The sequence below is a fragment of the Vombatus ursinus genome, unplaced genomic scaffold (genome assembly GCF_900497805.2).
Source record: "Vombatus ursinus unplaced genomic scaffold, bare-nosed wombat genome assembly UNPS02014794.1, whole genome shotgun sequence".
Classification (NCBI taxonomy): domain Eukaryota; kingdom Metazoa; phylum Chordata; class Mammalia; order Diprotodontia; family Vombatidae; genus Vombatus; species Vombatus ursinus.
This window is the reverse complement of record NW_020954572.1, coordinates 10474614-10502239: the sequence shown is the minus strand read 5'-3', so window position 1 is coordinate 10502239 and position 27626 is coordinate 10474614. Positions and strand designations below refer to the sequence as shown.

General features: G+C 37.5%; 1 protein-coding gene across 1 annotated transcript in view; it reads left to right on the top strand.

Annotated features, from left to right (window-relative positions):
* Nucleotides 1-15911, top strand: part of PRKD1 (protein kinase D1) — a 389696-nt gene extending 373785 nt beyond the window's left edge. The window contains exons 17-18 of the mRNA XM_027870203.1: nucleotides 13746-13831; nucleotides 15402-15911. Of these exons, the coding sequence (XP_027726004.1) occupies nucleotides 13746-13831; nucleotides 15402-15620 (305 nt within the window). The 3' untranslated portion in view covers nucleotides 15621-15911. The remainder of the gene's footprint in view (nucleotides 1-13745; nucleotides 13832-15401) is intronic.
* Nucleotides 15912-27626: the final 11715 nt, after the last annotated feature.

The window sequence follows — 27626 nt, the reverse complement described above, 5'->3', positions numbered from 1 at the left end:
TAAATGTTTATTGACCGACTTAAAAAAAAAATAACAATCCCCACCCCCTGCCCAAAGGAGGTTAGAAAATAAATTATTTTTTTTTCTAACAAAGGAGGATAGGACTGTCCTCAGCATAGGGGTATATAACTGGACATCAGAGCCAAAGAAACAAACGAATGAAGAAATTAAAACACAACCCTTTGCAAACCAGTACATGGAGTAAGACTGAAATGAATATGGGATTTAGCGGAGAAACTAGCCTGATCAGAGCAACTGCAGGTCTTGTAGATGAGGTCAGGAACCCTGAAATAGGTCTAGAATAAAAGGTGGAATGTGATCTGAGCAATGAAAGAGGAAAATTCTTTTGACACCTATGGGATGAAGAGATTGAAAGGGAAAAAGACAAAGGCCCCAGGTAATTGAATGAGGAGGATGGTATCACTAGCAAGGTGAGAAATAATTTGCTCAGGGACAAAGATTTTTTTTTTTTTCCGTGAGAGGAATGAGCTGGAAGGTTTCAGAAATGTTGAAAAGGTAGTTGTCAGAGTACTTGGTGCATTTCCCTCATCAGAGTGCATTGATAAGATCAACTTGAGAACTGGTTGGAAATATGAGCAACTTCAGAAAAAGGCGTGTAAAAAATCATCAAGAAACTGCTTTTTTTCCCCCACCTTACAAGTGTTTCATGTTACTTTATCTAACATTAGAGAGGTAAACAGAAAGCAATCAACAGAGAAACAGTAGCAGGAAATTGTCTGCCGACAAGCCCCTCTCGTGCTCACTGGAGATCAATTTCTCCGTTCCAAGGTGAAGATTCATCAGATGTACCTTTGCCAAGCCACCTGCTGTGACATTATCTCTTGGCTTCGGTCATACAATTTAGTTGGAGACTTAAAGTATCATGCTTAAAAAGGAAACTCTGACTTCCTATATGTAATTTCCTTTTGAAAAGAGGGGGGAAAAAAAGACTGCATTTCTTTTGATGTGTTCAACATGCTTTTAATGAGAAATTGTCTTTAGGGTTATGGCACATTAGTGAATTCAACTCATTCTTGTAGCTGTTAACTTCAATGCAATATTTCAGCTTTCCAGCAGATCCCCAAAGAGTTAATGTACAATAGAATACAGCGCAACCAGTGTCTTTAGGGTTGTGTAATAGGTCTGGCCTGAGTGAAAGCTTAAGTTTGAAAGTGGAAAGAAATGAGACACTCAATAGTTTATTCAGCAGTTAACAAAAGGAAGTTTATTTAGCTGTATTATGAAAAGGATACATACAGCTTTTAGCTGGAATAGACTCAGCCCCCTCCCCAACTTGCATACAGAAAGGTCCCTTGTTAAGTAGGACAGGGTGTGGTGACTTTCTGTCCTGGATCATCCACCAAGTCTTAAGGACATTGACTCCACCTGCTCTTAGGTGGCCAAGAAGCCTACACCCCATTTGGCTTGAGCGTTTGTCTCCTCAGCCAGTCAAATCTCACAGACAGCTTCCTTTCCTTTTAGGGAAAGAATTAACCTGGCCTACTTGGCAGGGACTTTGGTGAATATTGCTGCTATCACAAGCTAAGTACTGAGGAAAATACAAAAACTTAAATGGAATAAAATCTTTGGTCTCAAAGAATTCACCTTCATTTCCTCACCTGCAAAATGAGGGATTTGGCCTAGATAGGCCTCTAAGATCCCTTCCAGTTCTATTTTCCTATGATCCTGTCCAGCTTTAGTTTTCTTCTCTGTAAGAAAACACTGGCTATGGAGGCAGAAACCTTGGCTGTAGGTATCAGGGAAGGAAGGAAGGAAGGAAAGAAGAGAAGGAAAGGAAAAGAGGAAAAGAAAAAAAGGAAGGAAACAAGCATTTAAGTGCTCATTCTCCCAAGGTCAAAGCATAACAACTATATGACCCTGAATAAGTCACTTAATCTTGCTGGGTCTCAGTTTCCTCATTTGTAAAATGAGAAGGGTAGGCTAAATAGCCACTTCCAGCTCTATGTTTATAGTCCTATGATCCAAGGATGAGGGGTTGTACTAAAATCTCTTTAGGGCCCCTTACAACTCTAAATACTATAATCCTACTAGTGATAGGACATAATTCCTACTTCCCGGTCATTCTTGGAAATGTATTAAAATCTAGTTTTGATACAGCTTCATTTTTTAAATTAATCTGGTAAGATTCAAAATGTCACAAATTACTTTCGAATGAGACAAGGTTAAAAAAAGCAGCACAGATAAAAAAACAAAGCTAAATACAAGCTTAGCACCTCTTACCAGTATACAATATTCCTTTTAAATATCACCATGTACCCAAACTCTCAAATTAGAAGTTTTAGGCCTCGCTTAAGAAAGACATAGCTGTAGGTCTCCCTCTTACTTAGTGTTATTCACTACAAAAAGTAACCCTGTTGAAAATAAGACCCAAGTAGATACGACCCAGAGATCTAATCTTGTCCTAGATGAAAGAAAAACAATTGCCATTTTAATCATTAAACTGTGTTTGTTACAGTTTATTGAGCTAGCAAATCTTGGGAGCCTCCTGAATTTTAATGAACAAATTGATTTGTCAACAGATTAACACTGCTGTCAAACAGTGGAGAGGAAGAGGAGATTGGCCAGTGAGCTTCTCACAAAATGCACACCAAGTTCCAGAAGTCTTAATCAGGATTGTTAGGCCAGAGTTAACAGACTTGTAGGGGTCAGAATCTACCAGGGTTGAACTGTTTGAAACACACTCAACTTAGAATTCTGTATATAGCTGCATATAACTGAAAAGTCAAGAGATCTGCAGAATAAAAGATGAGCATGAAATGTTGAGAACAAATATGCAACCATCAGAAGAAATGTAGAAAATTCACGTTTTTGTTTTTGTTTTTTTAAACAAAAAAAGAATGAGACAATGGCTGAAAAAAAAATTCCTTCATAATAATGACTTCATTTGTTGCAATAGAAAGTAGAGCATAATTGATGGATTTTTCTTTAAACAAATATTTATTTTTAGAGAACAACTATGCAGAAGGGGTTTTGAATAAGAACGTAGACATTGATTATACCCCATGTATGAGCAGTTTCCTTGTTCACAAAGAAACTCAACAATTGAAAACCTGTGATTTGTACCTTGATTTCTAAGTTTCTAAATGTCCAAGTTTATTTGATTCTCAAAGTATCACAGATTTAGAGTTATAATGTTCCTTCAAGGTCATCAAGTCTCTCATTTAATTCATAGGAAACAGAGTCAGAGACGTGAAAGGACTTAGCCAGGGTCTCACAGGTAGTAAGTGGCAAAGCCAGGATTTCACCCTATGCCACTGAGGTCCAAGTCCATTGATCTTTATGCTACCATTGGTTCATGCTACCTCTTATAAATGGTAATATCAGAGTGCTATTTCATTGAAATGGAAATCTATAATTGGGTTGCTTTCCTCTAATGGAAGATCATTAGTTATGTCAGCAGAATAAGGTAAATTCTTGATTTCTACCTTAAACTTTTGAAAACGTCATTAAATGCTGAACCTATCATTCACCATAACTCATAGCATTAGAACTGAATGGGAATTTAAAAGCCATCTTGTGCAATCTCCCCCTTTATAGATGAAGAAACTAAAGCTTAGGAAGGTGAAGAGATTTACCCAACTTGATAGCATAGTGCCTGTAGTCTAGAAAACCAGAGTTCAAATTCAGCCTCAGGCACCAGGTGTGTGACCATGGGCAAGTCACTTAACCCTGTTTGCCTCAGTTTCCTCATCCTCACGAGCTGAAGAAGGAAATGGCAAACCACTGCCGTATCTCTGCCAAGAATACTCCAAATGGGGTCATGAAGAGTCGAAAAGGACTGAACAATAACACAAGCATTTAGTGGGAGATTTGGGATTCAAACTTAGGTTTCTCTTATTCTAAATGCAGAATTCCTTCCACTGCACTACACTGTTTCAATTTGTATTTACTCTTGTGCATCCCTTTAGACCTTTCACACTATGTTAGCATTCTCAGAAATGTGAGAATGGATGCAAAACAGAGATACCATCCATCATCGAATCTCTCTCTGCTGAGACCAGAATGGAAAAAAAAATAAAGATTTTGGCTTGCCTTGAAAGGTCTCAGACTTCATTGGGTTTCTGTGTTTGACCAGGGAGTGGAGCAAGATTAGGATATTCTGTTGACTTGTTTACAGTTTGTAGCCTTTGGCACTGGCCCACTAGGACAGCTTCCCAATGTTGCCCAGCAACAGCATGCAGAGTTGTGAGCTGGAATGTGGAGGGTTTTGCAAAACGATTTTTTTTTTTAAATAAACACCAAACTTGCCATCAGTGTGAAGCAGCCCATAAGGGAGATTAATAAGTACTGCACAGAGACAGGTAACGAGGCAAAAGTTTTAACAGAAGAAAGAGAAGGGAGAAGCTAAAAGAATGATCCGTTGCAGTTCTACTAAGAGAAAAAAAAAGGTACAAGGAAAGGATATAATTAGAGGGAAAAAGTGAAAGAATGTGGAAACCAAATAAAAATCCAAGAGTAAAACTGGACCTACACAAAGTAGTTAGTACCAGCGATTTACATAGAATTCTCCTTTAAAGGGAAAATTTTTTTTCAGGGGTTTGCACATTTTGTAGAGTTGTGTTGATATAATATCCTGAATTAACACTTGCAGAATAATAATAGCTAATATTTATATAGCATTTTAAGGTTGACAGAGTACTTTGCATAATGTATTTCATTTGCTTTTATCCTTACAATAACCTTGCAAGGTAAGTGCTATTATTATTGATATTTTACAGATGAGGAAAATAAGGCAGAAAGTTAGTGACTTGCTCATTATGATACAGCTAATACATATCTGAAGCAGGATTCAAACTCAGGTTTTTCTGACTCTTCCATATAGCTGGGAGCTACCCAAAAGAGTACAAATTTTCTGTTACTATTGGCATACCCTCTTCACAAAGTTGTTGTTCAATCCCTTTGGGACCCCATTTGGGGTTTTCTTAGCAAAGATACTGAAGTGTTTTGCCATATCCATCTCCAACTCATTTTACAGATAAGGAAACTCAGACAAATAGGGTTAAGTGACTTGCCCAGAGTCACACAAGCTAGTAAGTGTCTGCGGCCATATTTGAACTTAGGTCTTCCTAACTCCAGGCCCAGTGCTTTATCCACTGAGCCATCTAGCTGCCTTTACATATTTTTGAAGGAATGGATATTATAAGTACCACTGAGAAGGGAGTAGTTTAAATAAGTCCTTCAACCTCTTTAGTACTAGGTGACAAAATATTCTAATGCACTGAATGACATCCTAGAGACCTGAAGGATCTGATCCATAACAAAAAAAAGTGATTTCTTAATGTAGAGATCTCCAGGTAAAGAAGCTCCCTCTGTAAATGCAGATTGGCAAGTGTTCTACAAGGTTGGGAGTCAGCTAGATTTTAAAATGCAAAAAGCACCCGCTCTTGAGTCAGAAGACCTCATTCAAATCCTACCTCTAACGTTTAGTACCTGTGTGACCTTGGAGAAGTCACTTAACTTCCTTGGGCCTCAGTTTTCTCATATAAAATGAGGAGCTGGCCTCTGAGTTTCTTCCTGAGTTTGTAGAGAATTGTCTCGGACACTTATAGCTTGAGCAACTTACCCATGGCCACAGGCCCATTTGGTGTCAGGAGAGAGACCTGTACATAGATGTTCCTGACCCCAAGGCTAATACTCTATCCACTGTGCCAGATTGCTTCATTGATGCTTATACAAAAATGACCATTGCGTGCTCTTCTCACTTTTGGCATCTGGATTTTGCCTTAGATGCCAAACCTATCATCCTAGCTTTACATACAATTGACTTTTTTTATCTAGTTATATATTTTCCTTGCAATTCAGAACATAATGCAATGTGTTCTTGGATTTCTGTGATTCTTCCCTTAGTTCATCACAGGTCAAATCTATATGTCAAGCTTTTTAAGAGAGCTCTCATTTTCATAATATTACATAAGTCTTCTTAGGATTTAAATCTTCAGTTTATACCATGGAATTTTATATTTGTTCAATTACAAACCTGTCTCCAGGGTGAGCTCTGATGGAGCTGGGGGTCGAGAACTGTCAAGTCTAATTCTGTTAAAATCTGATAAATTCTTAACTTGTCAGCATTTTTATCTTTCAAAAAGGGGGAAATTGTTGTTCTGGGCTTCATTCTTATCTGCAAGGAAGTGGCAGGGACCTTGAAAAAAATTATTTTGCTGCTCTAGAAGTTATGACTGCAAGGAAAGGAAGTGATGATCATAGTTAAACATGGAGCTTAAACTTTAAGAAAACAATTTTTTTTAAAATTTAGAGCAAAAAGTAAGCATGAATCCATGCCTCAAAGCTCTCTAAAGGGAATATTACCTCTGATCAAATCCGGATTATGTAATAGTGAACAGTTAAGTGGTGTAATGGGTAGAACCCCTGGACCTGGACTTGAGTTCAAATCCAGTCTCAGACACTATGTGACCATGGGATAATTAATTAACCTTTGCCTAACTCCGTTTCCGCAACTATAAAATGGGGATAATGATAAGTGATAAATGGAAGACAGAGTGCTTTGTGTGAGGGGGTAGAAAGGCCAGTTTAGCTCGACCTAGACTCTAGGAAGGGGAGGAATATATAATAGCTAAAAAGATAATTTGGGATCAGGCTGTAAAGAGCTTTTAAAGCCGTACAGAGGAGTTTATATTTTATCTAAGAGATAAAATATTTAAACAAAGTATCTTATGATAAGCTTGTGGAAATGTAGACTAGATACTAATACTACAACTATGCCCAATTAATGTGAACAGTGAATTCCATGAAGTGTTCTCATTGTTTGAATTTTTACCGCATATTTCCATTGGGCTGGAACCAACTGCCATATTTTACGTATGTTGTAACTCTGAGAAATCTAAATTTGTATGGTGTGACCACTTCATGGGATTCATTATTCACAATTATCAGGACCAAGCTCTGTTAGAAGGATTCTCTGCTGGTTGATCTTCTTTACCTAGAGTGTTAGTGAATAACTGCATCAACCTAAAGGGAGGTCTCTAATGAAAACCATGGGGTACCTCATATCCTAGCTCTAGAGATAAAAGGGACCTCAGATGCCATCTAGTTCAACCTCCTTATTTTTAAATAAGAAAAAAAGCTAGGGAAGTTAAATGACTTCCCAGTCATACCAGTATTAAGCTCATACCAGTATTAAGTGGCACAGGTGAAATTTGAAATTCAAACGCAGGTCCTCTGACTTCACATCCAGCATTTCTTCCATTATACCAAGCTCTAGAATTAATTAGAAGGAACCTCAAGTGGCATGTAGTCCAATCTTTTATCGTTGGCAGCAATTCTTTCAACTTGGCCTCTTCCTATTCAACATTTTCTCAATTACTTGGATAAAGACATAGATGCTTATCAGATTTGCAAATGACACAAACTTGGAACAGAGAGCTACTATGATAGATAACAGCGTCAAGATTCAAAACAATCTCAGCAGGCTGGAATCCTGGGCCAAAACCAACAAGAAGAAATTTAACAGGGATAAATGTAAAATTCTGCACATTCAGAGCCAAAAGAATTTCACATGTACAAGATGGGGGAGACCTGGCTAGACAGAAGTTCATGTGAAAAAGCTATGGGAGGGCATAGTTGACTCGAGGTTTAATCTGAAACCACAGTCTAATCTGACTGCTCAGATAGGCTATCAGATTTAGATGGCAGATCATGGGCAATCATTTTTACACTCTGCTCTGGTCAGATTATATCTGTGGTATGCCATTGAATTATATATACTGCATTTTAAGAAGGACATTGACAAGCTAAATTTATCTAGAGGAGGAGGGGAGGATGGCAAAGGTTCTAAAATACAATTTCATGTGCGTGTCAGAACTGTTAACATAAGGAGATGTAGGGAAGACATGACATTTTCCTTCATGTAGAAAAGTAGACTTGCTATTTGTAACTCAAGGATAGAACTAGAACCAAGACATAGAGCTTACAGGGGTGCAGATTTAGGCTCAGTAGAGGAATCACCTTTCTAACAAGAGCTGTCCAGCAGTGGAATAAACTGACTTAACAGGCAGGGAGCTTCTTGACTCTAGAAGAATTCAAGGAGAAGCTTATATAAAGATCATTGATGCTGTATATTGGCTTAGAAAACCCACACATCTACATTTTCTATGTTTTATTATATTTTTACTTATCTTATTAAATATTTTCCAATTAAAAAAAAAGAATTCAAGGAGAGGCCATGTAACCATCTTTCAAATGTGTCATAGAAAGGCTTCTTTTTCCCCATTGGACAGGAGATAGCATAGTCCTGACTCTTTACATTAAGTCACTTTGTATCTGTTTGAGTCACTTTATTTCTCTGGACTTCATATACCCTATCTGTAAAATGAGGGTGTTCAACTAAATGATCTCTAAGGGTTTTTCAAATCTTAGATTCTGTGTGTTACTTGTAATTGTTGGCTTATTGTTTCATGGACATGTTTTATCCCCTTAAGTAGATTGTAAGCTTCTAAAGAGCAGGGATGTCATCATCTTTTATATACCCAAAGTATTAAATACAGAAAATGTGCTTCCAAATAATAAATAAATGTAAGGGAAGCAGAAAGAGGATTGCTCTGGAGTCAGAAGAACTGGTATCATATCACTTCTGATGTTTCCTGCCTGTATGACCCTTGGACTAATCACCCCACCTTCTTTGGCTTCCATTTGCTTATCAAAGTAAAACAAGGGAGCTGAACCATATGGCCCCTGAGATTTCATAGCTCTATTGTCTATGAAGGGGGAAGGGAATAAGCATTTATGTAGCACCTACTATATGCCAGGCACTATGGTAGGCACTTTTTACAAATAATATCTCATTTGATCATCTCAACAACTCTGCAAGGTGGGTTCATTCTTACATCAAGGTAGGTTCTATTCTTACATCTTTACAGAAACTCAGGCAAACAGAAGTTAAGTGACTTGCCCAGGGACACACTGCTATATAGCAACCTGGACATGGCACATACATGAGAGTAAAAGACACTTCTGATTTTAGTTGGTACAGTCTCAATCTAAGCTGAATATGCAATGTTATTCATGAAGAGACTGATTTAAGAGTTTTTAATATTCAGCATCAATTACAGGAAAACTATCAGGAGCTCTCATCATTGTTGGCCCAATTTAACAAATAAATATAATAAAAATTATTAAGTACCTACTATGTATAAAAAGGCAGGTAAGTGGCACAATAAATAAAGTCATGGTCCTGGAGTCAAGGAAGGCCTTAGTTCAAATCCTACCTCAGACACTTACTATCTATGTGACCCTGGGCAAGTCACTTAACTTCTCTCAAGTTCAATTTCCTTTCCTATAAAATGGGGATAATAAGAGTGCCCACTTCACAGAGGTATTGGAAGACCAAATGAAATTATATTTGTAAAGCCCTTTGCAAATAATTATGTAAAAGTTAGCCACAGTCATGTTTACCACAGAGCACAATGCTAAGTACTAATGGCAGTACAAGAAATAAAATGTAACCTCTTGAAAGTCTAACAGGATTGATCATACACATAAAGTACAAGTAACTGTCACAAAATAAATGTGTAGAAGAGTAACAGGCAATGAATTTTTTGAAGGGAAAATAATTTTTGACTGAGTGTGGAGGGGAAGGGTTAAGTGAAAGTATCATGAAGGAGTTGGCTTTTGAGCTGAGCTTTGAAATATGGGTATGATTTCAACACGCCATAGGGGAACACAATACATTTCCTGGGCCAAGACACGGAGACATGGGTAAGAAGAGTTCAGGGATGGTGAATAGTTCAACTTGGCAGGAATGATGAATCCATGATGAAAAGATAGGCTGCTTGCAGGTTGTAGCAGGCTTTAAATGTCATCATAAGGAACTTGGATTTATTAGGTAGATACTACAGGGTCAATGAAAGATTCTGATCAAGGGAATGACTTGATCAGAGTTCACCATCAGCAAGATTATACTGGGAGGGGAACACAAAAATTAAAATAAATCACTTCTATTTTCTATGCAAAAAAAAAAAATCCACTGGTATCCTGGAATTTGGATTGTTTGACCTGTTGTCTAAGATAAGCCCTTAAAAAATAGCCATTAGATTTCCATTTTTAGTGCCTTCTGTTTGTATAGATGATGCCAGACAGTTGTCTGTGAAATCTATATATGTATATGTGTATACGTATATATACACATAGGCACATACATATATACCTATTTACATATATATATATACACACACACACATATATACACATATTAGAATAGACATGGCATTCTCTCCTTATGTCCTATAATATTTTCTACGTTAGATGCTTTGCCTTGATACTGCATATCCAGTTGCATAGGTGCCTTAGGTACTGTGGCACTTAATGAGGCTGCTGATTGCATGCTTCATTCAGCAGAACAATTTTTTCATCATCACATATTACACTTCCCTTGCACTCCAACTTCTCATCTGGCATTGCTTATCTCTTTATCCAGGCAGTGTGGTACGCTGTAGAGGCCAGTTTGGGTAAACAATAACAACAGGTCTTCTATTTGAGTTGCTTTGCTCTTGCCTTTCTAATTATAGAATTCAAAGCAAAATGAGTAAATTAATTTTGTGCATTTTCCCCTGCAGTTTCTGGGGAGATAATTCTGCTACACATTTCCAGTTGCACATAATCTGTGCCACTATTGGCAGCCCACCTTGTTTGCTGTCTGACTTCATAGAGGCTTGAATAAAGCATGCACTTTGCTCACCAGTGAACAAATCTTGTGAATGGATATTTTAACACTTGCTCAAATAAGTGGTTTACTTGGAGAGCTACATTTTCAAAACATCTTGGGAGCATATGTGTGGAATTTGAAATTGTACTATACCCTATACCATAGCTAGTACAGAAGTAGACAGAATCATTGAAAGCATTTGGATATATTGCACTGCACATGATTTCTCCATCAAAAAGTGCTTTACCTATTTTGTACCATAGCCTTTTGACATATTGGTGGCTGCAAGTCATGGAACACTACAGTCTACAAAGAATTGAAATTAAGGATCACCCAAAGAACGGTGGAGCAGAATATGGTGGGCATAAACAGAATGAAGCACATTACAAATGGGGGTTGTAAAGGAGAAGCAGTGGAAGGAATGTAATCAAAGAAACATATAAGCAGTGAAAAGATGGATTAGACATATAAGCGAGAAATGAGAACCCAGTGGACAACCCATGTGCTCCAATGTGATCATATCCTTATGATTTCAAAATTTCCTTGTGGTGAACTTATGGGAGAATATGTGCAAGAATTCAACAGGAGGCAGGTGTGAATGGTTTGGTGGGAATACTGAAATTCCAAACCTAGAAAAAATACCCCATGGCCAAAATAATAAGATTACAGATACATTTAGGAAGTAGTTGAGGAGCATAGCATCACAATGTAGGGAACACATTATGGATGGCAAAGTAGTCAGGATATAATTTTGCAAATGGTTATAGTGAACTACTTTGAAAGAAGACTCTATGTTCTAAGTGACATAAGAATAAGATGGAAATGTCACATTAAATGTCACTGCTTTCTACTGAGTTTGCAGATAACATCAAACCCTTCTGAGTATCTAAATGCTTTGTTGATTGGATACACTGTGAGAATATATTTCAAAGCTGTGAATGAGCAAAAAACGAGCAAATATGTATCAGTATGAGAAAGTATAACTTAATGCACTTAGAGACTATTTTAAAATATAATATGATAGGGTTTAATATACCCCTATATTGTAAATTACTATGAGCCAGGCCTGTGTCTAATTCATCTTGATAACCTTCATACCTAGTGCAGAGACATGTAAATAGTAGGAATCTGTTAAGTCTGTCGTTGAATTGAGTCAGTTATAGTCCTAAGACAATAGAGACCAGAGAACTATGGTAACTGGTCCAAAAAAGACTATAGTCTGCTTTGTTTTCAAATTTGTAAAACCCTCTTGTAGCTCAACATCCTTATTATTTGATACTTTCTCTTGAATTTGACTATACTTACTTATAGTCAAAATACAGATATGTTCAAATGAAGTACGGTGTGAGGGTGGTGGCTGGTCCAGACCTGGAATTTTGTCACAATAGAAAACACCCAGAATGGAAATTCTTCCCATCTAATACAGTTCAGCCACTGAGAGAAATGATTATTTCTCTTCCATATTAATAATAGCCAATTATTAAAATTAGGGAGACCCCAGCTTTTTTTTTCTTTGCTCCGTTTCCTTATCCAATTTCTCAAGGACAGGACTGATGGAAGATAAGATTAACATTCTCCTCATTCTGGGTATTACTGCTCTACCCAACTAGTTCAGGCTTGGGTTGAGGATACAGATTCTTTGTCTAGATTGCCAAAGGCTGGAGGCGGTCTGGGTATAGGGATAGTCTGTCTGTATAAGAGCAACATGGTGTCATTCTCAGCCCCTAATTGGAATGAGCTCACTCCTCTTTGTAAAATCTACCTCTCATTAACTGTTAAGCAGAGTCGATTGTCACCTTCGGGACCACTCTGCTTCCAAAAGGCATGCAAGCGATGAGCCCTCCTCCACGGTGGTCTTTGGCATTTGAAAATGCCACAGACCTCCTTTTACTAAATGCCGGTATTATTAACAAAATCGTTAATTACTCAGAAATTATGTCTCTCGAACTTTTTAAACATCACACAACTCATCCAAACCTGTAGGCTTAGAGAATTTACTGGGGAGGAGGGGAGAGGTTACTGAGATGTTATTCTTACCTATAGTAGCCACACAAGTAGTATGTGTCAGAGGCAGGCCTTGAGCCACCTTACTGAAAGGGCAAACCTTTCCTTTGCCACCATGCCTCTCACGTGTAAACTAACTGTTCTTAAAACATTTTTTTTTATCTCCTGTCCCAGGAAGATCAAATTAACTAGTGTAGGTTAGAGCAGAACATGAAACCAGATATTTGCAATGCCAAGGCCACTCATCTTTCCATTATATCATGCTGCTTCTCCAAAATGAAGTATATTATCTTCTTTTTCTTTTCTTTTTTTTTCTTTTTTTTTTTCTTTTTGGCTAGGCAATGGGGTTAAGTGACTTGCCCAGGGTCACACAGCTAGTATTATGTGTCTGAGGCCGGATTTGAACTCAGGTCCCCCTGAATCCAGGGCTGGTGCTCTATCTACTGTGCTACCTAGCTGCCCCTAAAATGAAGTATATTCTTAAAGAAAAAAACCTACAAGGAATAAATAGTTTCACTGGCTTTAGTCTGTGAGCCAATGGAAATCACTTTTCTCCATAGGCTGAAAAGATTTATTTTGCATTTGTAATATTCTGCATTTGTTTTACAATATTTCTGCATTGGTTTGCAATATTCTACGTTTACTCATCTGTAAACCCCAGTAAACATTTGTTTTCCCCAGTAAAACATAAGCTCTTTGAAGACAGGGCTGTTTTTGTTTTTGTTTTTTGTCCCCAATGCTTAGCAAAGGACCTAAAACACAGTAGACATTTAATAAATGCTTGATGAATGAATGAGCATGTATTATAGTATACTTCCTGTGGTTGTTGGGTTAACATCTTGGAATCTACAAAAAAGATGATAAAATATATTCATCAAGGTCCAGAAGAAATAGTTTGTTGTGACTAATATACTTAATGTGTAATGATACAGAACTAAGATGGAAACTGCAAAGGAGTACAAAGTACATGGAGAAATTTGTCATCCTATTGTAATAATGACTTAAAATATCACTACCAATCTATCAATTGCCATAAATTAAAAACAAATATTTTTTCCCCCAGCCATTGATCTCATCAATAATTTATTGCAAGTGAAAATGAGAAAGCGCTATAGTGTGGACAAGACATTGAGTCACCCATGGTTACAGGTAATCCAATAATTTCATGTTCTCTCTCAACAGGATAAACTACTAAATATTTTTGGCAGTTTTTTTGTGTTTTATTTTTACAAAACATTTATTGATGTATTTCTCAGAATGAAAATGCTTCAAGAATTACGAGACCTTATCCTAAATTATGTTCATTGCCAAAATGTGTGAAACACCTTCAAATTTAATAAACCATGTATTTTATAATGTATTTCATTTTAAAGAAATAATCTCCCAACTACATAAGCCAGAAAAGACAATCTCCTTTCACCCCACTTTGCTGAAAAAAAAACAGAGGGCATAACAGCCCAGAGAGCTAGATTTAAAAAGCATCTGTATTCATGAGGCAAATAACCAAACAGATGCCCATCTGCTCATTTGGTGTTAGTTTTCAGGATGTATTTTCAAAACCTGAACTCTTATTCATTCTAACATACAACAGATATTTATCATATACACTTAAAGTATGTTCAGAAACACCTAACATAACTAGCTGTAAGTTGAAAATTAATTCTCATAAATAGAATATTCAGAGCTTATACATGTAATAGAATACCAAATTAGGAAACTGCATGGCTCAAAATATTTGTATTCCTAAATCAGGCAATTTTGTTTCAAAGTATGATGTAAGTAAGATACATATGAGAACAGTTATACCAACAGGCTGCATATTTTAGGAGATAGGGGGTCATCCTTGGAGTTCAGAAGAATTCAATTCAAATACTGCCTCTGACACATTCTAACTGTGTGATCATGGGAAAGTCATTTAACTTCTCATTGCCCCCAGGTAATTCTATAATACTGCAAGGTAAAGATGACCTGCCATTCTACATCATTGGCAGAAGGAAGTTTCTTTATTCAGAGTTCCCTACTCTGAGGAAATCACAGCCTCAGATCCCTCCTGCCCCTAAAACAAAAACATTGGAAACTCATATTTGCCTTTGTGCTGTTTGCCTGTGCAGACCTTGTCAAGTTAGGGTGAGCTTAGGAAAGATGAATTACTTCTACAGTAATAAATTCATAAATATAGTCATATAGTAATATAGTCATAAAGTATAATATATACTCATGCAGTAAATACAGTCATAAAATCTAATTGTGGAGTTGGAACTGAATTCTATAGGAAGAATTCCAGGGATTATAGGATTTAGAACTAGAAGAGATTGTAGAGATCATCTCATGCAGACTCCCCATGATACATATAAGAAAATTAAGACCCAGCGAGGTTACATCATAAGATCCTAGATTTTGAGCTAGAAGAGACCTCAGAAGACATGTAGTCCAATCCCTCATTTTACAGCTATAGAAACTAAGACCCAGGGAGGGTTAGTGATTTTTCTCAAGGTCATACAGAAAACATCATAGGTGGGATTTGAACCCAGGTTCTGTGATTCCAGATCCAGTCTTCTTTCTATAGATCAGATGAGGCACCCAGTACCACAAAGGGAGTAGCAGAGCCAGGATGCAAACTCATGTCTTCAGACTATATTGCTTTCTCCACTAAAGCATGGGCTTTGTGACTGCTAAGTTTAATGATCTCAGTGTTAACATTTTGGATTTTCTTTCCCAGGACTATCAGACCTGGTTAGACTTACGAGAGCTAGAATGCAAGATTGGGGAACGCTACATCACACACGAAAGCGACGACTTGAGGTGGGAACAGTATGCGGGAGATCAGGGTCTGCAGTATCCAGCCCACCTTAGCGATCAGAATGCTGAGCACAGAGCAAACCCAGAGCCAGAGGAAACAGAGATGAGAGCCCTCAGTGAGCGGGTCAGCATCCTCTAAGTTATAGCCCCTATAATCTGTCAAAACACTGTGGAATTAATAAATACATACGGTCAGGTTTAACATTCGCCTTGCAGAACTGCCATCATTTTCTGTCAGATGGGAACAAAGCTGTTAAACTGTTAGCACTGTTGATGTATCTTAGTTGCCAAGACAAATCAACAGAAGCATTTGTATTTTATGTGACCCAACTGTGTTGTATTAACAAAAGTTCCCTGAAACACTAAACTTGTTCTTGTGAATGATTCATGTTATATTTAATGCATTAAACCTGTCTCCACTGTGCCTTTGCAAATCAGTGTTTTTCTTACTTGAGCCTCATGTTGATAAGAGAGTGAAAGTTTCTATGAAATAGGATCTGTTTTGTGTGCACCACTAATATTGAATGTGTAAGCAGACTCTTGAAGAGTAGACTATTACCACTGTTCTATGAACAACTCCTAAACTCATTAGTAAAATCAAAATGAAGCAAAACAAAAGGCTTATTTGATGTAAGGGGAAAAACCAGAAATTATTAAGGTGAATTTCTCAAACTCAAATGCATGTAAGAGACGAGGTAGTCTATAGTTTCAGATGAGATGCCTTTTGTGTGTGCCTGACTATTTCAATATGTGTCCAAGTAAATGTGCTTGTACACACACCAGGACAACTGCTCTTAAGCCTAAATGCCTTAGTCATGTAAACTGTCATATGTATATATATATATACACATATATGATATGTTACATTTCCCCTTTTCTTACAATATTCTGTTTTACTATTGAAATTCAGTGTGTTTTCGATAATAAAAGGAAACAACAAAACCAAAAAAAAAAAAAGCCTTGTCAAAAATATTTTCCTTTGATGATGAATTCTTTGAAATTCACATGAGCCAAACTTGGGATGACTCAAGAGATATTTACATAGGAAATCAAGAAATCAATCCATCATCAAGAATCTGGCCTTTTTCTTAAGCATAGTTAGTAACCATGAGGCATGAGCAGAAGCATGAGCTTTGAGGAGAATAAATATGAATTCTGTGGCAAAGTGAAATCTTTTTCTATTATTATTATTATGATTTCTAGATCTGTAATTTTGTTGGTGTTAGGAACTTCCAATGAGGAATCTTCCTCTACCAATGCAAATGAACAACTAATCTACAACTTAGAATCTTAGAAAGTTCCCTCTGGGGCCCTGAGAGATCAAGTAATTGGCCCAAGGTTACACAGCCAGTATGTATCAGAAGCAGGACTTGAAACTCAGCCTTTCTGAGTGTGAAGCCAACTCTCTACCCACTTTGCCACCTTCGTCTGTTAACATGACTGGAAAAGTCTCCATATCCAAAAAGAAGATGAAGATATGTCAGTATTCTGATGGATTTGTGCCCTTTCTGCTGACTATTCCCTTCAATGGTCCAAATCATAATGAATGCAAACTTTTCCATCCTGTCTATGTCCTCCCATAAGTCCTTCACTGAAGGTCCACCCAACATGATCAGGGCCTCTCTCTAGATCTGTTGTGGTACATTGGATAGAGTGCTGGGCCTGAAGTCAGGAAGATCTGAATTCAAATCCAGCCTCAGATACTTACTAGCTATGTGACCCTGGGCAAATCTCTTAATCTTGGTTTATCTCAATTTCCTCAACTGTACAATGAGAGTAATAATAGCACCTATCTCTTAAAGGTTGTGGTGATAAATTAATATTTATGAAGCTCTTAGTACAGTGCCTTTCACAAAGCAGGCATCATATAAATGCTTATTCCTTTTCCTTTCCCTTTCCTATTGACATTGCATAGATACCAATGGAGTAAATGGGTTATCACTTACTTTTGTTAGAATAAAAGTCAATTGTTTTAGTTGAAGTTAAAAAGTAGTATTACAGCAAATTAGAACCTTGATATAGACTCCCATTATGCCTGATAGACAACAGGCCTTGATTTAATTAATGAGTCTAGTGATCATGTGGAAAATGGATTAGACTTGTTCCCCTTAGCTCCAGAAGTTATGAAATCAGAAGCAATGTATATATGTTTCAAAGAATCAAGTTTATTCTTAATGTCAGAAAAAAACGTCTCTAACAGTTAGAGCTATCTGTAAATGAAATGGGCTACTTCAGGAGGTAGTGAGTTCCCTTCTTTGGAGGTTAGAGAAATACTGGTTAGATAAATTGTAATAGCAATGGTTCTCAAACTTTCTGGTCTCAGGACCACTTTACACTTTTAAAATTGAGGACCTCACAGGGGCTTTGTTTATGTGGATTATGTGGATTATGTGTACTTATCTTTACTGTAACAGAAATGAATACATCTTAGTATTGTTATTAAAATAGTTTTGAATTCATAGGTCCCTAAAATGGTTGAGGGGATGTGAGAAAGGGATATACTGAATTCCCAAGACCACACTTTGAGAACCACTGCAGTCCCAGTCAGCTCTGAGTGAGGGTTGGATAGAAGGAGGCCACTGAAGTCATTTCCACTGTGATTATGCAATTATAGTTTGCTCAAACATTACTTAACCATATTCTTTATGAGAAAAGAACAAAGAATTAGAAAATAATTTTTAGGATGAAAGCTAGAGGAATTAGAGTTATCTATTCTGGAGATGAGAAGGATAAAGTAACACTTAAAATAGCTTCTAAATATATTGGATAGGAACTGTGAGTTTCTAGACTCTTTCAATTATGAAATCATGGTACTGAATAGACGTATTCTCATGGAGAGAATTGGGCACATATAAAGAACTTTGTGATAATAGTAGTTATAACACTTCCATACATTTAATTTTGAATTTAAACATCAAAAAAGAACATTTCCTTTTATTCAACAGAACGCCAAAAGAGGATTGTAATAAAGCAATGAATTTACATTTCATGCTGCTTGTTTTTTTAATATAATAAATTCCATGAATTACTTTAAAAACTGTCCTACTTGTCCATGCTTCCAACCTGTGCTTTAAAAAAAAAAAGTGTTTCAATGTGTCCTCTTTTGTTTTTGGCATCAGTAATCATAACCCTATCTGTGCTGTAAACCAGATCCTCGACTGAAAAGAGAGGTAAAGGGGGAGGGAAAGGAACATGTAATATAGTCAAACAAAATGAATTCACACAATGATCATGTCAAAAAATGTATGCCTCTTTCGATACTTTGAGACAATCACTTTTCTGTAAGGAGTTAGATTAACATCCCTCATCATATATCCTCTGGAAAAATGTCCCCTTCCTTCCTTTCCACTTTCCATCCTCCCTCCCCTTTGCTCCCTTTTCTGTTTTCCCTTCCCTTGCTCCTCTCTTTCCTTCTTTTTCCCTTCCATCTTATTCCCTCCCCCTGTCATCTCCCCACCTCCACTCTCTTCCCCTCTCCTCTCCACCCTTTTCTTCTTCCCTTTCTATATCCCTTTCAGGATCAGGAATTTTCTTTTGATTGAGGTTTCCTGCTCTGATATTATCCTTCTCCTTTATGACATATACCATTTGTTTCCCTGCTGAATTTGATGTATTTCTGTGTTAAACTGTGTGTATATGTGTTCAACCACCCTTTGTCCATTTAAGATACTCCAATTATGAAAAATAACCCGTTTCCTCCTTTTGACACTAGTGTATTCCTTTAACTCTCCCTTCTTGTTCACTTGTTCTATTAAAACCCATGGAATAGAACCAATCCATTATCAAGTTTTTTGTTGTTCTTCTTTAACTTCCTCAATACCCTTTGAGAACATTAAGGTTCTGAAGGCACAGTTGCTTATTTTTTCCCTCCTATAGAATATTAACAGCAATCTGAGAGTCACCATGCATTTATTGCCTACTTTGTATCAGGAACTGTACAAAGCACCACATAATGATACTGCTTTTTCTCATTTCTTAAATAAATTCATCTTTCTAAGTTTCTCTTCACTTTTGTTTTCATTTCATAACTCCTATGCAGCTCTTATCTTTTCATCTGAAATACTTCAACATCTATTTTATTAAAGGTCCACTTCTCCCCCTGTGGTTTTACAGGGTAAGTTATTCCGGTTTTAAGACTATCTTTTGATTTTTGCAATATTGTATTCCAAGATCTCTTCTAGTTGCTAGTAGATGCTACCAGATCTTTTAGGATCTGATCTGTGTTCCATTGTACTTTAACTGCTTCTTTTTGGGTACTGACAGTAGTTGTTTTTCTACTATGATTTTAGCTATGACATTCCTGGGATTTTTCCTTTTAAAGTTTTCTCCAGGAGGTGATCAATGGATTCTTTCTATCTTTACTTTTCCCTCTGGTTTAGTTAGGTCAGGACTGTTTTCATTTGTGATTTCTTGAAATATAATTTCCAGGTTTTTTAAAAAAAATCATACCATGGAGTCCAGTGATTCCTAAATTTTATCTCCTTGCTATGTTTTCTAGGTGAGTTTTTTTTTTCTGTCAGATACCTTATATTTTCTTCTATATTTCTGTTTGATCTGTCTAGTTTTGGGGCAGTCTCTTACTTGAATAATGTTGACCACTTCCTCTTCTAAAAATTTTTTTTCTAATTCTTCATCCATAGCTTTTATTTCATTTTTTATCTCTTCATTTCTTCTTACTATATTTAGTTCTTTTGACAAATCCTTTTTTTCCTTTGAGTCTCTATTTAAAATTGTTATAGAGTTACTCTCTTCTTTTTGTGGATCCCTACATTTGTAATAAATTTCATATAAATCAGTGTTTTCCTTGATTCACTCATATCTCCAGAATTAGTTCCTAAATTAGGGCTTTGTTCCATAGCCAGGCTATGCTATCCATTGTGCTTTTGGGTGAGGTAGAGAGCCCTATTTGGATTGACTTTTAGTTTATGGACTGACATTTTTAACTCCTGGTGTTACCCCTACCCCTAGGTCTTCAAGATTCAGAGCACTGGATCTTCAGAGATCTTGATGATATATTAGTACTGGGTGTTAGGGAACTCAGAGCCCCAGTATCTAGGCTGCCATGCCTACACTGGATAGGGATATTCTCTAAACTTCCCCCACCGTGGGTTTACAAGCAACCTAGGGTTTTCTGGAAGGGAGAGGAGCTCCCACAGAGAGACCTTGAAGGGTATATATGTCTCTGGCCTTTCTTTGGTCTTGTTGGGAGGGTATGGGCTTGTTTGCTGGCCCACCCCTTTCCTTTTGCTCCTGGGATGCTGGTTAATTTTCTGTGTAGTTCTGGGGTGAAAAGAAGTTACTTACTATTGTTTCTCCTTGTATTTATAGATCATTATTAGGTATGGTGTAAGTTATAGGCTTTTGCAGAGGAGATGTTGATTCAGTGCATTTGTGAAGGAAATCATAACATCTCTGGAGACTTTTTTTTTTTTTGGTGAGGCAATTGGGGTTAAGTGACTTGCCCAGAGTCACACAACTAGTGAGTGTTATATGTCTGAGGCTGGATTTGAACTCAGGTCCTCCTGACTCCAGGGCTGGTGCTGTATCCACTGCTCCATCTAGCTGCCCCTCCTGCTGGAAACTTTTAAGAATAAAAATAATAAATGGTACCTTAAGATCTTTGAAGCACTGAGGGATTGATATACATGGCATTTGATTTGGTTCATTGTAAAGCATCTTTAGTGAGCTCAAACTTCCCTTAAAAACAAAGGCCCTTCTTATTAATTATCACTGATAGTGAGACAGGAACTAATGGAAGAATTAAAGAAGAATTAAAAATTAATATCATACAGAGCTCAATACAGAAGGACATGGTGATTGTGGGCAGGTTGAACCATATTACCAATATTGAAGTCTGAAAAAATGAGCAGGATTAAAAGATGTCATCAAGGATGTAATAGGAAGAAAAGATGGGTGTCATTGGGGAGGGATGACTGTTGGACCATATGAATGCTCCAGGGCCACCCTTACAATATAAGGAAAAAGTAAAGAAGGCCTCCAGTACATTGGGCTAACCCTCTATGGCAAAAGCTATGGGAAGACATGGATAAGAATCATACAGGATGGATAGGCACAGATAAATTCCCATCTGCATCATTGGAGGGGATTTGTAAATCTGTGATACCATAGATCCATTTCATTATTTGAATACCCTCATCTGTTGTCTTTTCCTTCTCTTCTACCTCCAAAGAAAAGAAAACATCCACTCCCCCTTCTCCTGAAGGTAACCTAGCCAGCTGTGTCCTAGATGCCATTCTCCCCTTGGTTTCTCTGGGACATGCCTTGTATATTTTGTCTCTTCAACCTCTTCTTCTCTGCTGGTTTCTTCCCTTTGACTTACAAAAAGGCATATTTTTTCTATCTGAAAGAAATATTCCCTCTACTCTTACCCTGTACTCTCTTTTTTTCACTGCTAATTAGCTCGAAAGAGTAGATTGTTGATGCGTTTTTCTCCTTTCTCGTGATATATTCACTTAAACTGAGTAATGTCCCTTCCAACTCCACCTTTTTGCTAAAAAATATATTTTTCAAAGGCCAAAGTCATCCACTGCATCCCTGGCCATCACCAGTCATCTTGACTTTTGTCTTGCCACTGGACTTTGAAGACTCTGGAGGAGAAAGTGAGGATGAAGACTTTGAGCAGCTCTGCCTCACTTAAATCCAGTTCATGAAGAAGTCAAGACATCACCCCCATAATGTCATAGGTCCTCTTCAAGAATGAAGGATGACTCAGAAGCCGAGACCTTTGCCCCTTACACCAAAAGAATTTGGGTCCCATTTGTTTGAGGGGGGATTGATGAGGATGGGATCTAGACCCCAAAAAAGAAAAACCCTGAACTTCCCCTGTGTTTTGCCTGAGGCTATAATCCCATCAACTGGCCTTTCATTGTGTCTACACCCAATTTCCCAGTTCTGTTACCCTTACCCTAGTTTAGCCCTCCATTGTTTTACCTCCCTATGGCCCCAGGTCACTTCCCACCCTTAATCCTATCAAGGCTCCATTCTCCCTAGGTCCAGGTCCCTGGAGTTCTATTACTTCATAGACTACTTGGCCACTCCTAGATCCCTCCCATAGTCTTTCTGTATATAAGATCCCTCTTGTCTCCATTAAGATGCTTAGATTCTTAAAATCTAGCCACTGCTCAGATTCCTTAAGAGTCTGCCCAATATTACGGATGTTCTAATAAACCTTGTCTTTGGCTGAAAAAAAAAAGAATGAAGGATAAACAACAACAATTTTTTTCAAAAGTCATAGTACAATTACAGATCTGGAACTAGATTTTAGAGGCCCTCAAGTCCAAACCCCTCATGTTAGGGGAAGGGAAGGACATAAGCATTTGCATAGCACCTACTATGTGCCAGGCACTATGCTAAGCATTTTTTATAAATATCATCTCATTTGATCCTCACAATGGCCCTGTGAGATTGGTGATAATATGATTCCCATTTTACAATTAAGAAAACTGAAGCAAACAGGTTAAGTGACTTGCCCAGAGTCACACAGCTAGTAAGATTCCAAGGCCACATTTGAACTTAGGTTTTCCTAACTCCTGACCCAGCACAGTGTCCTCTGTACTCAGACAGTTGAAGTAAATTGCCCAAGGCAGTGAGCATAATAGGCAGGATTTCAAACCCATATTTTAAAGCCAGTTCTTTTTCTACTGCACCATGCTGCTTGAAAAATTACATGACTGTCAAATCCACTTTGTTTTTAAGTGATTTCTCATCCTTCTTGACCCCCTTCAACATCTGACAGTTAATTATTCCTCCCGCTTGAAATTCTCCTTTCTCTTTTTCTGCAATACTTTTTTCTCCTCCTCCTATAACTTTTTTTAACTTTTTTTTTATTTTTCAACATTCGCTTCCACAAGATTTTGAGTTCCAAATTTTCTCCCCATCTTGCCCCTCCACCCACACCAAGACAGCATGCATTCTGAATACCCCTTCCCTTAATCTGTCCTCCTTTTTATCACCCCCCCTTCTCTTATCCCTTCCCCCCTATTTTTTGTAGGGTAAAATGAATTTCCATACCCAATTGAGTGTGTATGGTATTCCCTCCTTAAACCAAATCTGATGAGAATAAGATTCACTCCTTCTTTCTCGCCATCCTCCACTTCCCCTCCACTGTAAAAGCCTTTTCTTGTCTGTTTTTTTTGTGAGATAATTTACCCCATTCTACCTTTCCCTTTCTCCTTCTCCCAGTATAATCCTCTCTCACCCCTTAATTTTATTTTTAGATATCATCCCTTCATCTTCAACTCACCCTGTGCTCTCTATCTATCTAGCTAGCTAGCTAGCTAGCTATACATATAAGTTTTTCCCTCCATCTACCTGAATATTAACAAAGGTCTCATGAGTTACAAATATCATCTTTCCATGCAGGAATGTAAACAGTTCAACCTTAATAAGTCCCTTATGATTTCTCTTTCCTGTTTACCTCTTCATGCTTCTCTTGAGTCTTGTATTTGAAAGTCAGATTTTCTATTCAGCTGTGGCCTTTACATCAGGAATGCTTGAAAGTCCTCTATTTCACTGAATGTCCATTTTTCTCCCAAAAAGAGTTATACTCAGTTTTGCTGGGTAAGTGATTCTTGGCTATAATTCTAGCTCCTTTGTCCTCCAGAATATCATATTCCAAACCCTCTGGATCCTTAATGTAGAAGCTGCTAAATGTTGTGTTATCCTGATTGTGTTTCCACAATACTTGAATTGTTTCTTTCTGGAAGCTTGTACCTGGGAACTCTGGAATTAGGCTACAATATTCCTAGGAGTTTTCCTTTGGGCATCTCTTTCAGGAGGTGATCAGTGGATTCTTTCCATTTCCATTTTACCCTCTGGTTCTAGAATATCAGGGCAGTTTTCCTTGATAGTTTCTTGAAAGATTATGTCTAGGCTTTTTTTTTGATCATGGCTTTCAGGTAGTCCAATAATTTTTAGATTATCTCTCCTGGATCTATTTTCCAGGTCAGTTGTTTTTCCAATTAAATATTTCACATTGTCTTCTATTTTTTTCATTCTTTTGGTTTTATTCTACAATTTTTTGATTTCTCATGAAATCATTAGCTTCCATTTGCTCCATTCTAATTTTGAGAAAGCATTTTCTTCAGTGAGCTTTTGGACTTCCTTTTCCATTTGGCCAATTCTGCTTGTTAAGGCATTCTTCTCCTCATTGGCTTTTTGGACCTCTTTTGCCATTTGGGTTAGTCTATTTTTTAAGGTGTCATTTTCTTCAGTATTTTTTTGGATCTCCTTTAGCAAGCTGTTGACTTGTTTTTCATGATTTTCTTGCTTCACTTTCATTTCTCTTCCCAGTTTTTTCTTTTATTTCTTACTTGCTTCTCAAAATTCTTTTTGAGCTCTTCCATGGCCTGGGACCAATTGACATTTTTCTTGGAGGCTTTGGATGTAGGAGTTGTGACTTTGTTTCTTCTTCTGGTTGTATGTTTTGATCTTCTTTATCACCAAAGTAAGATTCAATGGTCTGACTTTTTTCATGCTGTTTGCTCATGATCCCAGCCAATTACTTGAGTTTTAAACTTTTTGTTAAGGTAGGGGTCTGCTTCCAGTGTGGAGAATGTACTGTTCCAAGCTTTGGGGGTTTTGTGTAGCTGTTTCAGAGATACTTCTAGCGACCTGTAAATTTTCAGTTCCTCCAAGGTAGTATGATCAAAGCTGAGATGTTTACTCCTTTCCTGGCCTTTGCTCTGGTCTATGAGTGACCACAAGCACTCTTTTCTGCCTTAGAACTATGAGGAGGATTCTCTTTCCACCACCACTACCAGCTCAACCATGCCAACATTCCTCCTCACCCCAGGACCACCATCCAGAACTGCAACATAGATCCAAGCAAGGGCAAAGAAAGAGAATCCTGCCTCAGCACCAGCAAAGAGATCCCTGCAATCCCTCTGTGGTCAGCTACTCAATCTCCCCTCTGTCTGTGGGCCAAGAGCTCTGGAAGCAGCCACTGCCCCAGGGCTACACTGGGGCTGGGGCTGGACTGAGCTCCTCTCTCACCATGGTCCCACTGACCTTTCTTACTGACCTTTTAAGTTGTCTTTGGTGTTTGTGGGTTGAGAAGTCTAGAAGCTACCACAGCTCCCCTTGATTCAGTCCCCTGACATCTGCTCCAGGTTCTCTGAGGCCTGGCCTTTGCCTGCCCAGACCATGCTGAACTGCACTCTTCTCCCAGACCTGCACAATAGACCTTTCCAATCAACCATCCAGATTATCTTGGGCTGGAATTTTGTTTCACATTGGGTTTTTTGTGCGTTCTGCTACTCTAGATTTTTTTAAAGCCATTTTTTAACAGGTGTTTGGAGGGGTTTGGGGGAGAGTTCAAGCAAGTCTCTGCTTTTACTCCACCATCTTGGCTCAACCCTCCTATAACTTCTTGGTCTACTTTGCTGGTTCCTCTTTCTTCTTCTAGCACCCCAAATTAGTCATTCCCCCAGGACTCAGTCTATGGCTCACTTCTCTAATGATCCTTTACTTTCTTCTTTGGCAATCTCATCTAGTTGTACAGCTTTTATGGTCAGATATATGTGGATAAAGTCACATATCTTTACCCCCATACTTTCTCTCCACCTCCAGTCAAGCATTTTCATGTACCCAATGGAAATTGCTCCTGCTAGAAACTGAAACTCAACTTAATGCTTTATCTTTCCTCTCAAACCTACTCTTTCTTCTGATTTTTCTATTTCTCATATGGTACCAGTAATACCAGTAGACCCCAGATTCAGAATTTCTTTAGTTATCTCTGATTCTTTTCTACAATTCTCATATCTAGTTACTAATTTTTGTTCATTTTTCCTCCTAAATGTCTCTGGGATTTGTCTCTTCCATTTTCATTACTAATTACCTAGTTCAGGCCCTCCTTATCTCTAATTGGACTGTAATGCCCTTATAATGGGTCTTTTTGCCTCTAGACAATGTTTCCTACATAACTGATGCTGTCTATCTTTCTAAAGTCATTTTTGATAATGCCTCTATGCTGTTTAAACTCTACAATGGCTCTCCATTGGCTATAGAATAAAATTCAAATTCCTTAGTAGGGCATTCAAAACCCTACATGATCTAAATTCAAGCTACCTTTCCACAGAATAAGAGAATGTTAGAGTTGTCCAGGACTTTAACAGCCATCTAATCCAACCTACATACAGAGTCCCTACTATAACATGCCCAACAAGTACTGATCCAATCTGTACCTGAAGAGGTCCAATGAGAGTAACATACTACCTCCTACTTCTGGAGAGCTCTAATTGTTAGGAAGTTTTCTCTTTACAATGAGCCTATTTTTTCCTCCTCATAATTTCTACTCTTTGTTCTTGATTTTGCCATTTAGAGACAAACAGAACTCATTCAAGGCTGGCTGCTTATAGATGACTAAAAACCCCAGATTTTTCCTCCAGAGGAAATATTACAACCTAACCTTGCTTCCTCCATCTTGAACTTGTGAAGTTGATTTTTTGAACCCAGGTGTAAGACCTTATATTTATCCCCATATAATGTCATCCCTTTCAATTAAGCATATTGCTCTAGGGAGAGGCTATAAAGATCTTTGTGGATACTGACTGATGTGCCATTTTTACCCTTGCCTTTTAGCTTTGTGTCATTTACAAATTTGATGAGCATGCCATCTACATCTTTATCTAAATCATTAATAAAAGTGTGAAGCCACACAGGGCTAAGCACAAATCCATAAAGCATTCTACTGGAGAACTCCTCCCAGTTGACATTGAACCATTAAAGACTTTTTGAGTCTTTATTTGACAGTTTAAAATATATTTAATTATATCATCATTTAATTTGTATCTCTTCATCTTTTCTAAAAGTAGATAAACTATACTACAATATTCCCCTGTCCAAAAAAAAAAAAGAAAAGAAAAGAAAAGAAAAAGACAAAGAAAAAGAAAAAAAAGAAAGAAGGTTAGTTTGGCATGACCTGTTAATAATGAAGTCATGCTGGATCTTTGTAATCACAACTTCCTTTTACTCACTATACTAACTCTTTAATGATCTATTTTAGAATTTTTCAAAGATCTATGTTTTCCTTTATCTTATAGCTAATATAGAAATATGTTATGCATGTAAATATGTAAATGTGTATAATCTATATCAAATTGCTTACCATCTCAGGGAGGGAGGA